The sequence below is a fragment of the Centroberyx affinis genome, unplaced genomic scaffold (assembly GCF_046629955.1).
Source record: "Centroberyx affinis isolate AG114_WGS23_722 - 3 ecotype Tasmania unplaced genomic scaffold, CSIRO-AGI_Caff_v1 ptg000018l_1, whole genome shotgun sequence".
NCBI classification, from domain to species: Eukaryota; Metazoa; Chordata; class Actinopteri; order Beryciformes; family Berycidae; genus Centroberyx; species Centroberyx affinis.
The window spans coordinates 210528-225445 of record NW_027278733.1 but is presented as its reverse complement, the minus strand read 5'-3'; the positions used below and the strand labels follow the sequence as shown (position 1 = coordinate 225445).

The 14918-nt window shown below is 44.9% G+C and overlaps 1 protein-coding gene across 1 annotated transcript in view; it reads right to left on the bottom strand.

The window, feature by feature from the left end:
• The window catches only part of LOC139659922 (retinoic acid receptor beta-like), an 81166-nt gene that overhangs the window by 23243 nt on the left and 43005 nt on the right, over positions 1-14918 (bottom strand). The window contains 1 exon segment of the mRNA XM_071537981.1: positions 7779-7920. Coding sequence (XP_071394082.1) covers positions 7779-7920 — 142 coding nt within the window.

The window sequence follows — 14918 nt, the reverse complement described above, 5'->3', positions numbered from 1 at the left end:
CTAATGTAACATTTTGATTAGATTCCACACAAGTATGCATAAATATGTTTTATTGTTTATTATCCTGGGTTTCGATGGAGAGTTTTAGTGTCCCATGGTCTAAATGCGGTTTCAGAAGCTTTCCAAGCATGAAGCATGAAAATGGTCAAATCTGAAGATACTGGATACCTGCACACAATATTGAGTATCGGTGGCTTAAATAGAAAATATCGGTTTTGGCCTTCAAAAACCAATGTGGGTCAAACCCCGCTTAGGATTAAATAAAGAGTAGAATTAAAAGTGGAAACGCTGGAGAAAACTTTGGCATCTAAGGCTCCGTTCACACCACAGGCCTTCATGCTCAATTCTGAATTGCTGCTCATATCTGATTGTTTTTGGAAGACTGTTCATATCTGCTGTAGGATATGAACTGTAATGAACAGCAATGTTGAAAAGACACGTGTGCATAGAGTAACAATAACTGTCTTTGTTTCAACACAGTTCAGTTACAGTGTGTGCCAACAGTTTTGACTGAATTGAGGCGTCTCCTAAGTACCAATCAAGTAGCTCTTTGTCTTTTTTTTCCATTGTTGTGTCTTGTTGTCCTCCATGCTAATGCTGGCTCAGCAAAGCTGCCATGGTGCTTAAATTATAGCAACTCAGTCTCAGGTGAATGATGTAAGATTTACTTATTGTCATGGCAACGGTGACAAATTATAATCTGAGCATGCAAGTCAAATACAAGTCACATGTAGGTCACCTGCCACAGGATCAGATTTTGTACCACAATTGAAAACAATGTGATTCCATGCACACTTGATTAGAAAACATCAGATCTGTGTCACATGTGAGGGGAAAACATCTGAATTGGGCCACTTTCGCCTGCAGTGTGAACAGAGCCTAAAAGAGAAACCTCTGGCTTCACTGTGAGAGAGCAGCCATGGTGGAGGAGTCCGGGCTAAGCCAGGCAGCGTGTGATCCTCTCACTATAGACACACACACACACACACAAACACCGCTCCACGGTAAGGGGGGGGATGGAGCGCATAATGGTATAGAAGGGGGATGGTCCGCAATCTGTTCGTGCGTATGTGTGTGTGTGTGTGTCATTTGTCACAGCGCGGTGACAAACTGTGTCTGGCGAAGGGGGTTGCGGTCTTTCCGGAGGCCGGCAAGCCAGGAGATGTGATTTAGGAAGAGAGGGACGTGGCGACTGTCCCCCCCCCCCCCCCTCCACCCCTACTCCCACCCCCCCAGGGCAATCAATTACCCCTGCACTCCAAGCAAATTACTGCTAGCATGAGCAGATACATCCAAATGATGCATCGGACAAGAGGCCATGAAAATAGATGGGTTTTTAATACCCGTGAAAGGGGCGGAGGGAATCCATCCAGAGCAGGGACTCTATCTCATCATAATGTAGTGGCTGAGATAACTACTCCCGACTTCCAAATGAAATATATCCACACATGTATCTGTTCTGTTCTCCGAGCCGGTGGGCGTCCATGAGCAGCGTTCCACCATGTCAAAATTCCATGACTTATCCAGAACTAACTCCGAGCGCTTTCCAGGATCTAAATAAATGCCGTTCCCTCCCGGTTTGTTCATGTTGTTTTGCTAAAGGGCTGAACAGTCTGGTGTCTACTCCAGTTGGGCTGAAAACCACCAGCAAACGGAAAGGACGCGTGAAATAAATTGGAAAATACCTTCCTGCTCTATTCCTGGAAAGTGACCCATCTGTAAAATTCCCCGACTTCCCCAGAGAATTTATCAAATTCCCAGACTTTCCCTGTCTGGAATACACCTCTCTAAATTCCATGATATTCCAGAAATTCCACCCCTATTTCTGACAAAATAGCGCCAAACATCGCTGTTTAGTGGCCGGCTTGGAAGTCCCGGATGTCTGAATTTCCCAATCAGGACTTGAATGCAGCATAATTGCTACAGCTAAAAAAAAAAAGAAAAAAGAAAATCGTCTAATGGCAGAAATCCCAGATCTGAATCACCACCAAAATCGAATCAACTGATTCGTGGGCCAAGGACTATCTGTCCACCAAATTCTACCCAAATCCATTCATAACTTTTTGAGATATCTTGCTAACAAGAAGACAAGCCGACTTCCTTGTCAACAGAATCCTCCCATATGTGTTCCTGGGACTAAATCTTATCAAATGTTGGCCTGTGGTCTAATGTGGCACAATCCATGACACGAAAACATTTGAGAACCCTTGCACTAAAACATCCGATTTCAACGTAAAACTCACAGCTGAAAATCCGAGCTGGGGCCAGTGCATTCCCTGCATGACAGAGGTTCACCCAGCCGGGTCCTCAGGCCTCGGGGGAGCGATGTGGAGAGCTGCTGAAGTGCTCTCCAGAGCGCCGAGCCCGGGGATGAAGGGTCATTGAGCGGGGGGGATCAGAAGCGCCCTTTAACAACCGCTCTTCACAGCCTGACGCCTGCTGTCACACGCCCGTCCCACGGCTCTCCGCGACACTCGCCGACTCCTCATTTAGCCAATGAGCAATGTCCCACCCTCTCTCTTTTGTCCTCCTCTTTATTTCTCTTTCCACGGCTGCCTCTGGCCCCCGCCGGTACAGGCTGCCAATCGCTTTTTTTTTTTTTTTTTTTTTTTCCCCTGTCCTCGCTCCGCTGCGTTAGTCGGGATGTCGCGCGGGCGGACGGCGGCCGTTTTTCGGAGGAGCCGCCGGCCGGGCCATCTGTGTGCCCGCCGGCGGGTCTCGGCGAGCAAACAGATGCGGCGGTAAATAAACGCCATCTATCTGGAGCCGCGTGGCGCAGCCCGGGCCGCGTTCCACGGCACTTAACGCGGCAGCGCCTAACGCTATCCAGGTGGGTGTCGAGGAACGCCGATCATTCTCCGCCGGCGCCAGAGCGGCGAGTTTAGCGTAATGGGTCCTGGTGGGGAGGGGGGGAGGGGGGGGTTGTCAGATGGGACACCTGCATTGTGAAAATATGACCTTGCAGCAGGGGGGGGAACGACGGCGGTACACACTCGCAACCAGAGTGGGAAGCTTCCCAACCAGAGCAAAATGGGCCGGAGGTAATCACTGTGGACAGGGATGTCTGCTGTGGTCTGCAGGGGTGCATGTGTGTGTGTGTGTGTGTGTGTGTGTGTGTTGGGACCAAACATGTATCTGGTCAAATTCTGTGTGTGTGTGCTTTAGGGCAAAGGGGGGTCATGAAAGGGGCATGAAAATGGTCAGATTTAATATATTTAATATCGGCTATCTGAAGCCTCAATACAAAAAAACTCAGCATTGGTATCGGCCTTCAAAAACCCATATCGGTCCAACTCTTTGCTTTGCTCCATATGATTCTCATGACTTCACTTACTGGCCGAGGTCCATGGAACAGGACAACACACACACACACACACAGAGTCAGCTAAACCGTCCCTAAACAGACCTCCTCCTCTGCGGTTTCACCAGCTTCATTTTGGATCATATCAGTACTCATGAGGTTATGAGCCTCATGATCGCTTACCACTGAAAAGATACAGAGAGATAACTTGTGTAACGGCGCATTCAAGCACACACCTGCTGGTGCAGCACACACACACACACACACACAAAACAATCCGTCCTTTGTGTTCCACTCTAAGTAGCAGCTCAGTTATCTCCAAGGCACATGATAGCACGAGTCTCCCCATGCGTCCAGAAGCAGACCTTCCCTCTATCTTCTGACTCTCACACTGCGGCCTGCTTCCATAATGACGTAACGACCACAACAACATATACACAGCCTCTCTACGCATGCTGTAACCAGGTCTTGAAATGAACACCTGTCAATCAGCCGTCCACTGTCAACTCTACCTGCTGCTTTGGCAGGTTAGGATTTCTGAAGTGGTCAGTGACCGCTACAAACATTTAATGAGCAACGGCAAGCAGGTCGTGACTGGCTGGTGTTTGACTAAGAAAACAACACACTATAATGTGAAGCCAAGATGGATCTATGCTGTGGAGAAGACTAAAATAAGTTCTTTTGTTGCTGAAATGAGCAACCTTGGCCTATATAAAACTGTTGATTGGAGGAATACAGGTAAAGCACTGATAAATACAATGCATTGTTATACCAGGGTTGCCAACTCTCACACAGTTGATGTGAGACACACTTTCGGGCTTCGTACTCGTGCTCTCAAGCCCCCAAACAAATGTCACGCCACAGTTTAAAAGGTCATTTAAAATAGAGCAAGAGTCTGAGCAAAGAGCACATCCAGTAGCAGGCAATATGTTTCCCCTACATGATGAGATCCGATTAGCTGATAGACAACAAGGACAGACTGTCTCATTCTCCCACAGCACTGCTGTTAATTTCTGTGCACATGGCACTCTCTGAAAATTCAGTCCATGTTCCCAATACCTTGATTAGAGGTATAACCTCCAAGAACGCATTTCAGATAGATTTCCATGCACAGGCCTGGAATTAAGTAATTTTTAGGGCAAGGCCACTTTGGCCTTTGATAAATACAAATTTATTGGGGCATCGCGGCCAAAATGTAGGGCACCACAGCCAAAACCAATGGTTATTAAAATCCTTTTTTCAGTCCTTTTTCCTCAACAAAATAAATATCCTAATAGAAAAATTAAGTGCTGCAGTGTGATACAGCACTTATGTAAGATGGCTCAGACTGCAAAGTTAGTTACATGTCCAGTAACACACAATAACGTAAGTGTAACCCAGGTTATTTTCTGTAGCTACAAATTACAGATGTCCCCTAAACGCCTCACATGCATCGGTATTTACCGATGTTCCCTAAATGTCTCATATGCAGGTTACTGCTACTGATAGCGTTTTTGCTGCTCTCAACCCGGTTCATTTTGCTATATTCTTCATTACAGCGGCTAATTACCCGCTGTACATTTGAACTTACACTAGTTCTGCTCAAGCACTCACATGTAGTTTTAAATTAACACAACTTTCTTTTAAGGGCACAACGGTCAGTTCAAAACAGGGCATGCCAAACTGGCCGTGTGGATAGTTAATTTTAGAAGGGGCATTACGGCCACACTCCGGGGCATCCACGGCACTGGCTGTTTGGCCGTGCTATAATTCCTGCCCTGCATGCACAATGTCTCTTTCAGACTTAACAGCCAATAATCAGTTGCTTGGGAATTCTTAGACTAAATAAACAATGATTTGGGGTGTAGACATGCACCTGACAGCCCTTGACATGATAATCTCACTCCAGCCAGCCCAGTTGGCAACCCATTCTCTCTAATAACTTATTAGTAAAGATGATGAAATGCATGCAGTTACAGTCTCTGCAATCCTTTGATCATTTTTGAGGAAAAACTACTACTACTGAAAATTCTGAGTGACTGGTAACTCTGTAAATCCACTAGCCACAGAGCCAAAATTTGAATTTCAAGCTCTAACCACCACTACAATACGTTTCAGGTGACGTAAGAGTAACACAGCCTCTGGTGGCCATATTGAAGGTCTTCAGCGGCAACAACAGCTGAGAACAGCTAGTTGTTTTTCTAAACGTACAACTTGGCTTCCAACATAATTAAATACACACGGTTAATTTCTGCACTGTGTTAACTGATAATTTTGTCAATACATCTGATTGATTTTGTGTTCAATGTCAGCTTGTTAGCTATTGTTAGCTAACCATCACTGTACTGTAATCGATCAAGGAAGCTAGCATTAGAAGTGGCTAGTAGTTGTATGTTAATATCAGTGTCTTTGCTAAATGAGCCTGCTGGCTAGTTAGCTAGCTAACTGTTTCAAGGTTAACTGAGCTGTTTTGGAGTGTTTTGAGTGTTTTGGAGTAGAGACTAGAGCTAAAGACAAGACAGTTTACTGTGTCACAGTGACCTACATTTGGAAAAAAATCCACCTTATCAGACTATTCACTTTTACTTAGAACATTGCTGAATTGACCTACCCCCATGTCATATCAGTCATTTTCAAGTATCTGTGTTTTTCTAGCCCAGCTGTTACATAGTTAGACATCTGCGCACAGCCAGTAGGCCCTTTTCACATCGTCATGGTAGCAGCTAAGCCGGTGCATTGCAACTTCCTGTGGCAAGTTTCTTTTTGCGATTTACTGACAAATCAATCCAACCAAAGCAACAAAATTGTAATGGTTACTAGCACTAGATACATAATGTAACAAATGAAAAATTTTGGGCAGTTTGTGGAGCGATTTAGTGGAGGCCATAGCAGGCTACAGGAAGTTGTAATGCACCGGTTTCTCAATGCAGAAGCATTGAAATGCAGAAGCATTGAGAAACAGAATGTGAAAAGGGTCTATTCTTCAATTAACTTCTGTGATGGCGTCAGCTGGTTGCTAGGAGATTTGTGACGCAACTGCAAAGCCTCTATAGCCTCTACAGAGAGAGAGAGAGCAAGGTCCACTTGCATGGACTTTCTGCAGTTGATCGTTGGAGCAGGAAGTTAAAGACACAACCTCATCACCTCCACCCGTGAATACAGGAAAGTGAATTGTCCCTTGTCTCATTGTCTCATCAGGGGCCCATTGGGGGGGACGGGGGTCGGGATGGGGGGGTTAGCCCAAGGATATCAAGACATCATCTTCTCCATGACTCCACTGGTGAGGTGTAAAACAGCATAGGGAAAAGGAATGGTCCTCCCCCCCTCTGGGGCTAATGGAGCATGAAGTGGACCTGAGCCATAAGTGCTGATGCAATCAAAGGACGCCAATAACCTGTGAAATGCAAACTGTTCCTATGGATAACAATGGAGCAGAGGGAACATGAGCACCTTGACAGCACCAAGACACTCTCTTAAGTGTATGGTGTCTGGTATCATGGGGATAAATAACATATTGTGGGTGGGAGATTTGATTGTTCTATGTCCTTTCATTCGTTTGTTCATTCATCTGTTTGTCACAAGTGATATCTCAGATGCTACTGGATGGATTTTTGACAAAAATTGGGGGCATTTTTGTGTCTCAAAAGGTGGTATATCTTACACCCAAACAAGCAATTTAAGAAAGAAATAAACTGATGCAGAGGTTCTTCATTTTTTCAGGGGAACCATATCATACTTTCGCAAAACAAACAGTTTTGATCTTCGAGCAAAGTGTCAAACCTTGTGTGCCACTGTATGGTAGAAATCAAATTGAGCAAGGACAGAGTTTACAGGATTCAATGTCATCTAATGGGTGTATATTCTGATTCATCTATGCCCACATCAATATCAACAAGAGGACAGACTGCAAAAAATATCCATCTTAAGTCACTGAGTCTTCAGACTTACAATCTAATTGTTCTTTAACTGAAAAAATCTAATAATGGTGTAAGATAAATTAAGCTGTTTCCAATGCAGTTTCAAATTGTTTCAAGAACGCTCTTGAATCAAGTGCATCTTGAAATGATGCAGATCATCTATTTATATCAGGATAATGTCACTTTGTTCATGAAAATTCTTGAAACAAATTGATTTGTACTGGAAACAAGTGGAACTATCTAACCCCCATTGGCAGTTTTTCCCATTTGTTTAAAGAAAAACAAGATTAACATTCAATATTAGATTAATGGCTTGTTAGAATGGCCATTTTCTGCAGTGCATAAATTGTACAGTTGCAAGAGGGTTGGGTTTTAAGCTAGAAAGCAGTGGTCCCTTTCCATTGAAACTGCCAATAGCTGACAATTTGACCATTTTCATGCCAAAACAATTGCAGCATTTAGACCATCATGGGACACTAAATCTCTCCTTTGAAAGCCAGGATAATATTTAATGAAAGGCCAGAATCAGCAAACCCATACATCAGTGTAACTCTAATCAGTGTGTCGGGATTTAAACTCACACTCTTTGGACATTCCCACTGAGAAGCACTTCTGCAGGCGGCAGTACTGACAGCGGTTCCTCGTCACCTTGTTGATAATGCAGTTCTTGTCCCGGTGACACGTGTACACCATGTTCTTCTGGATGCTTCGGCGGAAAAAACCCTGAGGAGAAAGAGACAGAGACAGAAGGGGGGGGGGGAGGGTTGGATCATGAAAAGAGAAACAGAAGAGAATGGAAGACACATTTTAGTCTTCTGCTGAACATTGTACAGCACCCTCGCGCCGACCTAAGTTTGCCCACAGTCTTCTGCAGCTGACTATTTTGCACAGCTACACTGAAATTCTCCTGCCACTGGATATCATAATGTCATGACATTCAGTATAACAATGTCCTATAGTGGTAGTTTTGTCTTTTCATTGCCACGAGGGCTGAAAGACAGAGAGAGAGCCACTAAGTCCCTATTGGGAACACAGTGGAGTCTTCAAATGCTAGATTTTAGCTCAGAAACAGGGTTAGAAGTGGGTACAGGAGCGCTACAGTCAGTGAAGAACCTAAGGGTATCAAACAGTGAAGCTGCTGCTGCAGTATGGAGAATAACTGAAGGCTTTGGTTCCACAGAGGATGGGGAATACCAGGTCTGTATTTGACAAGGTGACATTGAGCCTTATACAGCTTCTGTGGAACACCAAAGCCACTTGATTCTATTGATCTGTTTTCATTCAAAAGAATCATTTCATTCTAATTCAGCGCTACAGTACTGAAGGATCATAATTGGGCTCATTCAATGTTTTATTGTTAGCAGAGCCACTTAACTAACTGTAATAAGAGCAGTGCACATGTCTAGAGAGGTAGCTACACATTCACACTTTGAGACTTCTTAACAGTGGAAGAACTCTTGAGTTAAGGGAAGGGTAGATCTCTTAACTTTTACATTTTAGGCATTAAGCTGACACTGTTATGCAGATTCACAATGAGTGCAGTAGAATAAGCTACAATTCCTAGATCACTACAATTTACAAGCAACCAAAAACGAGGAGGGCAAAGGTCAGGGTGGCTTGAAATTTCATCACTACTTCAATACCTTTGTGTGTATTGTATCCACAGTACTGAAACCAGAAATGACCCCTTTGAAAGACTAAAGCCCACTTCATCTTGAACCTCATCTGGCGATGGCGATGTGACACTGGCCTGCCTGCATGAGGGAGACAATGAATCCTCCTTGAAAGCCTTCGTACGGAGAAACAGAGGCGTTTGTGACAAGCGCTGGCCACATTCGTATCTGAGCAGAGTGACTGAACCCGGAGAAGCATTTGCGGGATGGAGTAGGAAGCGAGAGTCTTCACAGATTTTTTCTTCTTCTTCTTGATATTAATTTGCTGTTGCTCTGGGGTCTTTTGCAATGATCGTCCATCATCCGGGCCCCTTTGCACATGTTTGCAAGCGTTTGCCTCTGTGCCTGAGGAGCTTCATTCAGAGCGAGGGGGGTTTAAAATTCCATTTACCATAGCCGCCTGTGACTGATGGGACCTTGCCTTTTCATTAGCGGAGCAGGATGCATGATGGGTAACAGATTAGATCACAGAACTGAAACGGCTGACTCTGTAGCCCATCTCGCCTCGGCCTCGAGCATCCGTCAACCGCCGGACCGCCCCCCTCGGTAGCGCGGGTGCTAGCCGAAGCGGCCAATCGCGTCTCAGCCTTTGACGGCACGTGACCGGTCCGAGGTCACCTCCCCTCGCTTGGTATTATTCATTTTCTTAATAGAGGCCTTTATCCTGGCTGATGTAAGCCGAGTGAGTTCTTAGACATTACCTCTGAGGTCTGATGGATGACCGTGGAACTGGCCCGCTCCGCCATCAGCCGCCATATAAGTGTGTTCAGGTTGGGTGCAGAACTCAAGGCTACCGTGGTACTTACGCCATTCAAACCTGAGAGCATGCCTGAGGTCAGCTAGCCTTGGAAATCTGTATGTGTGGGTGCTGTATAGTGTGTGTGCGCGGTAGGAGGAGGGTGGAGGTGCTACAGTATGTGTTGTGCATTTATTGCATACTGTTTCTCCAGGTGAATTTACATTTTGTGAGCTTCAGCTATTTGTGAAAGGTTTGTTGAGAATTCAAGGCTCCCCATTTTAACTTTCCTCACTTGCATTATAGATACATAAGCATTTATTTATCCAGCTCCATGCTCTTTTCCAGCACCGTCCTGCTTCACATTCATACAGTTCCGCATATTCACACTGGGAGCTGCCCAGTACAACCACGGTCTTCTACTGCTGGTCACTGAGCAGCTCTACTGGAGCAGCTGGAGGGTCAAGTGTCTTGCTAAAGGTCATCTTGACATCAGTTGTTGAGGGAGGGAACAGTGTTGCTCATTCATTTTCCCCACCCACCTTGTTCCTTCCTTGGAATTCCTTCCTTATCCCTTCCTAGGAATAAAGCTGGGTGGGGAAGGTTTCAGCTCACCCTCTTATGTGCATGTGTGTGTGTGTGTGTGTGTGTGTGTGTGTATGTGTGTAGAAAGGGCTGTTTGTGTAACACTGTGCATCTCCAGTCGTTTGTCAGCGGCAGCAGCGAACAGATGCCGCGACTCGGAGAGCTTCATCTCTACGAGCCTCCAGGGAAACGCCATCACTGTCTGAGATGACACCGCGACACACACACAATCATCGCATCTGCTCCTCTTCCCTTTTCTCTCCTCCTCCATCGCTTCCTTTTGGTCATCCCCGGCGCACCTCTTTTCCCCTTTGTTCGTCCTCTCTGTCTTCCTTAAATCCCCCTCTTTCTCTCTCTTCATCTCTTCATTTTCTCTCGGTCGCCACAGGACAGAAGTGTTGACCTGAGACTGTAGACGGCTGTGATATTTTCCCAGCGCTTGTCCTGCGGGTTTACTCATTTGAAGCTTATAAATGTGCAACCAAAGGACACCCTTGAGCTGAGTGTTGTACAAAGGTGTTTACCTAGGCTCAGTGCAGCGGGGGAGCTGCTGGGCTAAATAAATGATAGGATCATAGGTTTTAGCTGTGGGGACATGCTGCGAATGAATCTGGAATCACGCCTCGTACCCATGGCATGCAGCGGAGGGTAAACCACGCTAAACTCTACTTAGCCACCTTTTTGTTTGGGGGATGGAGTGGGGTTCAACTGATACTGAAATGTTTGGATTGAAGCTGCAGATGGCTGATATTTTGTGCTGAATTTCAATATCTTTACAGCTGAAAATTTTCATGCTAAGAAAATCCCCAAAATTACAAGGATTCCCTACAAATTTCCTCTTAATTTTGACTCTTGGTAAGATGCAAAAGCCTCTGAAAAACGATAATAATTGATAATAATCAACAAAACTTCCAATCAAAAAATCCAATCAAAATTAGAATCAATTCAGGTTAAGGACTTCCCACTGTAGTATTGATCAATTCTATGATAAAAATGTAACCAAACACACTGCGTTAGGGCTGAAAGATGTTGAATTTAATTGCGATTATTTGACAGAATATTGCAGTTGCGATTTAAACTGCGATTCATATCATCACAAGTTTTTCTTGTCATCCATTTTTTAGAACTTTAAAATTGTTTAAAGTAAAGGACGCCTCTCTCTCTTCCATCCTGTGCGATTTGGAAATAGTTCATATTGCGATTTTTATATGCATCATATCAGAGGTGGACGACACTGACTGATTTTTAATAAATGTCCAATATCGGCAAACTGATATATCAGACAAAACTTGGAGATTACCGAACTTTTTAGGCTGATTTAAAAATTTATGACCGAAATTCAGAGTATACGTCATAGTAAGTAGTCAAACTGATGCAAGTTACATGAGGATAGAGTTTTTTTAAAGCATAGATTCATACTTTTGTGAGAAAAAAATTTGTATTTTTTTCAGTATTTCAGGCTGTTTGAATTACGATCGCCGACTAGCGGCCGTACTTCATCCACCTTTTTTATTTACCACTGCGTCCCTGCTCTGGCTCCGACTCTCTCCTCTCTATACCATGCCGCGCCGTAGATAAGGCCATGTTGAGATGTAATGTAGGGGCATCAGGGGACATCGGCCCAGCCACCTGGGAGACGGGGCCACTTCCCCCCGGACTGATAAACTGCACCTTAACTGAGATCATTATCCACCATCTTGTTATCTTAATGGGCCGGGGATAGGGTGTCACAGCGGCGGCCCCGGCATCTTAGGCCTTCTCATTTACAGATTAAAAAACGAAAGTGCCGCCCATTAATTATTTAGCCACAATCCAACCCCTTGTCCACCCGGCCTCCTCCTCTTTCTCATTCCCCCCTCTCTCTCTCTCTCTTTCTCTCCCTCTCTCTGTTTCTGTTTCTGCCATCGGCTGGTCGTCCGGCTCGCTCGCCCCGGCTCTCTCGACCCCGCCGCGCCGTTTTGTGTTGCCCGGGCATTCACTGCGGCCGAGGGGGAGAGGCAGCGCGGCGGATTAGCTTTCGCTCTTAATCGTGTCGACATCTTATCGCCGCCGTGGAAAGTGGAGAGGACACTGGAGACCCTGGGGGGTTCCAGAAAAATGAGGAGAAGTGGAGTGGAGAGTAGGAGGGGGTGGGGAGGGAGGGAGGGGGAGGGGGAGGGGTTGATATTTATCCAGTCCAGGCTATTACTTACACCTGCAGTTCACTGGAGAGACAGGACAGAGATCAGGGACAGGGAGGGAGGGAGGGAGGGGGGGGAGAGGCAGGTGGGACGAGCGAGTATGGGCGAAAGGACAAGTAGGGGAGAGAGAGAGGGAGGAAAAAGACGAAGAGGAAAGGAGGCGGTTGAGGGAGGTGTGTAGCTTCAAGAAGTGGGGCAGCAGCTTGTAGCTGTTGTCATGTGAAAACCTCGAATCTTTGGTGATTTCTATGTTATAAATTAGGGATGGGACGATATGATTCTCTCACAATACGATTCTATACGCGATATGGAGTTCATGATTCAGTACAACCATGATAGTAAATAAAAAATAAAATAAAATAAATAAAAGTTCAATGACAACAAAGTACAACTGAACAGAATTCTGTTTATTTCTGAGCCACAAATCTTTCTAGCGATGGCATTGGCTTGCTAGAATGTAAACAACAATTTCAGAATGTCATTACAAAGTGACAATAATATAATCTGGATGGAGAGCTTGTGAAATTGTGATGGTCGAGCGTCTCATTTGTGATTACTACAGCTGAATAACATGGAGCTAATATCAAGATTCATTTTTCTGCTCCACGATACGCATCGTCACATTTTTGTATCGCGATATATTGAATTTCGATATATCGTGCCATCCCTACTAAAAATACACTATTAACATTTTGAAAATCCACCCATCAGCAATACATGAGACCCCCTTGGTTTGGACAGTATGAGCCTATGTGGTTGGACAAATCTTATCAGTGCACGGGAAGTGTTTTACGTATTAGGGAAACAAGGAAGAGAATTATGCCACGACCTGCGGATAAAAAGACTTAGATCATTGGAAAGTCCCTGAGCAAAAACGGACAATAAAATTATTTCTTCTTAAATTTTGATTGCGAGAAATCTTTCCTAGCAGTGTGAATATTGGCTGTAGCTACATCAGTTCAATTACCATTTTGATAGCTGTTGCTTTAGAAGGGGAAGGATGGGTGGAAACTGGAGGCAGAAAAACACTGAACAGGTGTCTCCAAACTTACTGAGCACAGCTTTAACTTCAACTCGAGTATCACACGCTCATCTATGTGTTGAGAAACTTTTACGACCCTTATGACAGTGGTTCTCAACATGGGGTCCGGGGACCACCAGGGGTCCTTGAGGGGGTTCCAGGGGGTCCCCAGCAAACTGATGAATTGTTAACCTTCAGCTATATTTCATTTACAAGAAGTTAACACAATTAGAGAATGTAGAAGAATAATCAAAGTTTTGATCGTAGTTTCACTGTTACCTCTCTACCTACAATCATCTAAAAGTGGGAGTATTTGTTGTGTTTGTTGTGTTCTATTATCTTTCTATTTTACTCGATTTGATTCTTTTAATGCAATATATGAATTTTATCTTTTTCACTTTGTCTCAATGCTTTTAATGTTTTATGTAAAGCACTTTGAATTGCCTTGTTGCTGAAATATGCTATATAAATAAACTTGCCTTGCCTTGCCTTACAATACAGTTAGTTGTGGAATTCTGAACAAAATCATATCTATCAATAAAAATATTCTCAGATTTGGGCCCGAGAGACAAAATCTCATCAAATGGAGGTCTGTGGCTCTAATGTGGACTAAATTATGAACAAGGTTGAGAATCACTGGCTTATAAAACCCTTTCAAAGCCCATCGGATAAACTCCAAAAAATGCAACAGTGGTCAAGCTAAAAACAAGACTCTTTTTCTTCGCTCCTGAAAAATTGACAATGTTTTTGATATTGCAGTCTACACACTTTCTGAAGCGGACACATCGGGGACCGGGTATCCGTGCAATCTGAATTCATGGAAGGTAAAAAACAAGGCTGCTTTTCTCAGTTCCTGAAAAGTTGACATTTTGGAGCTACAAGGGTTTTCACCGGGACAGCGGCATCGATGTTGTGGCTCACCTGGTGTAACCGGGGTTGGGCGCCATTGAAAATGCAGAATAACAGGACAAGAAAGGAACTGTGCCCACACAAAGGCCCGCTTTGTTACCGCGGGCGAACGTGAAACCTCAACAGATAAGGCACAAACAGGGACGGACCCACAGAGCCACAGTCAACAGCTACAAGACGGATAATAAGAGCCAACTCTCCTACAGACCCCCACTCTTCTCCTCTGTTTTTCCCCTCCCCTTTTTTTCCCGTCCCTCTACACCGACACCCCCACCACCACCACCACCACCACCCTCCGCCCCCCCCCCCCCCCAAAACAAGCAGCAGAGAAACCCAATCAGTGCTTATCTGTCCATCCGAGCACCTGAAGTGCACAGATGGACCGAGAGAGGCTGAAAGGCGAATGAGGGCAAAAGTAGAAGGGGAGAGGGCAGGGGGGGAAAAAAAGAGGGAGAGAACAAGAGGAGGAAGAAAAAAGGAGAGATAGCGAGTCAGAGAGGCCTTCAAGAGGGAGCGGTGTGACTCACCCAACCTGCTCTGAATAGCTGCAGAGACAGAAAAACACAGAGGGAGAGAGAGAGAGAGAGAGAGAGAGAGAGAGCGAGCGAGAGGCATAA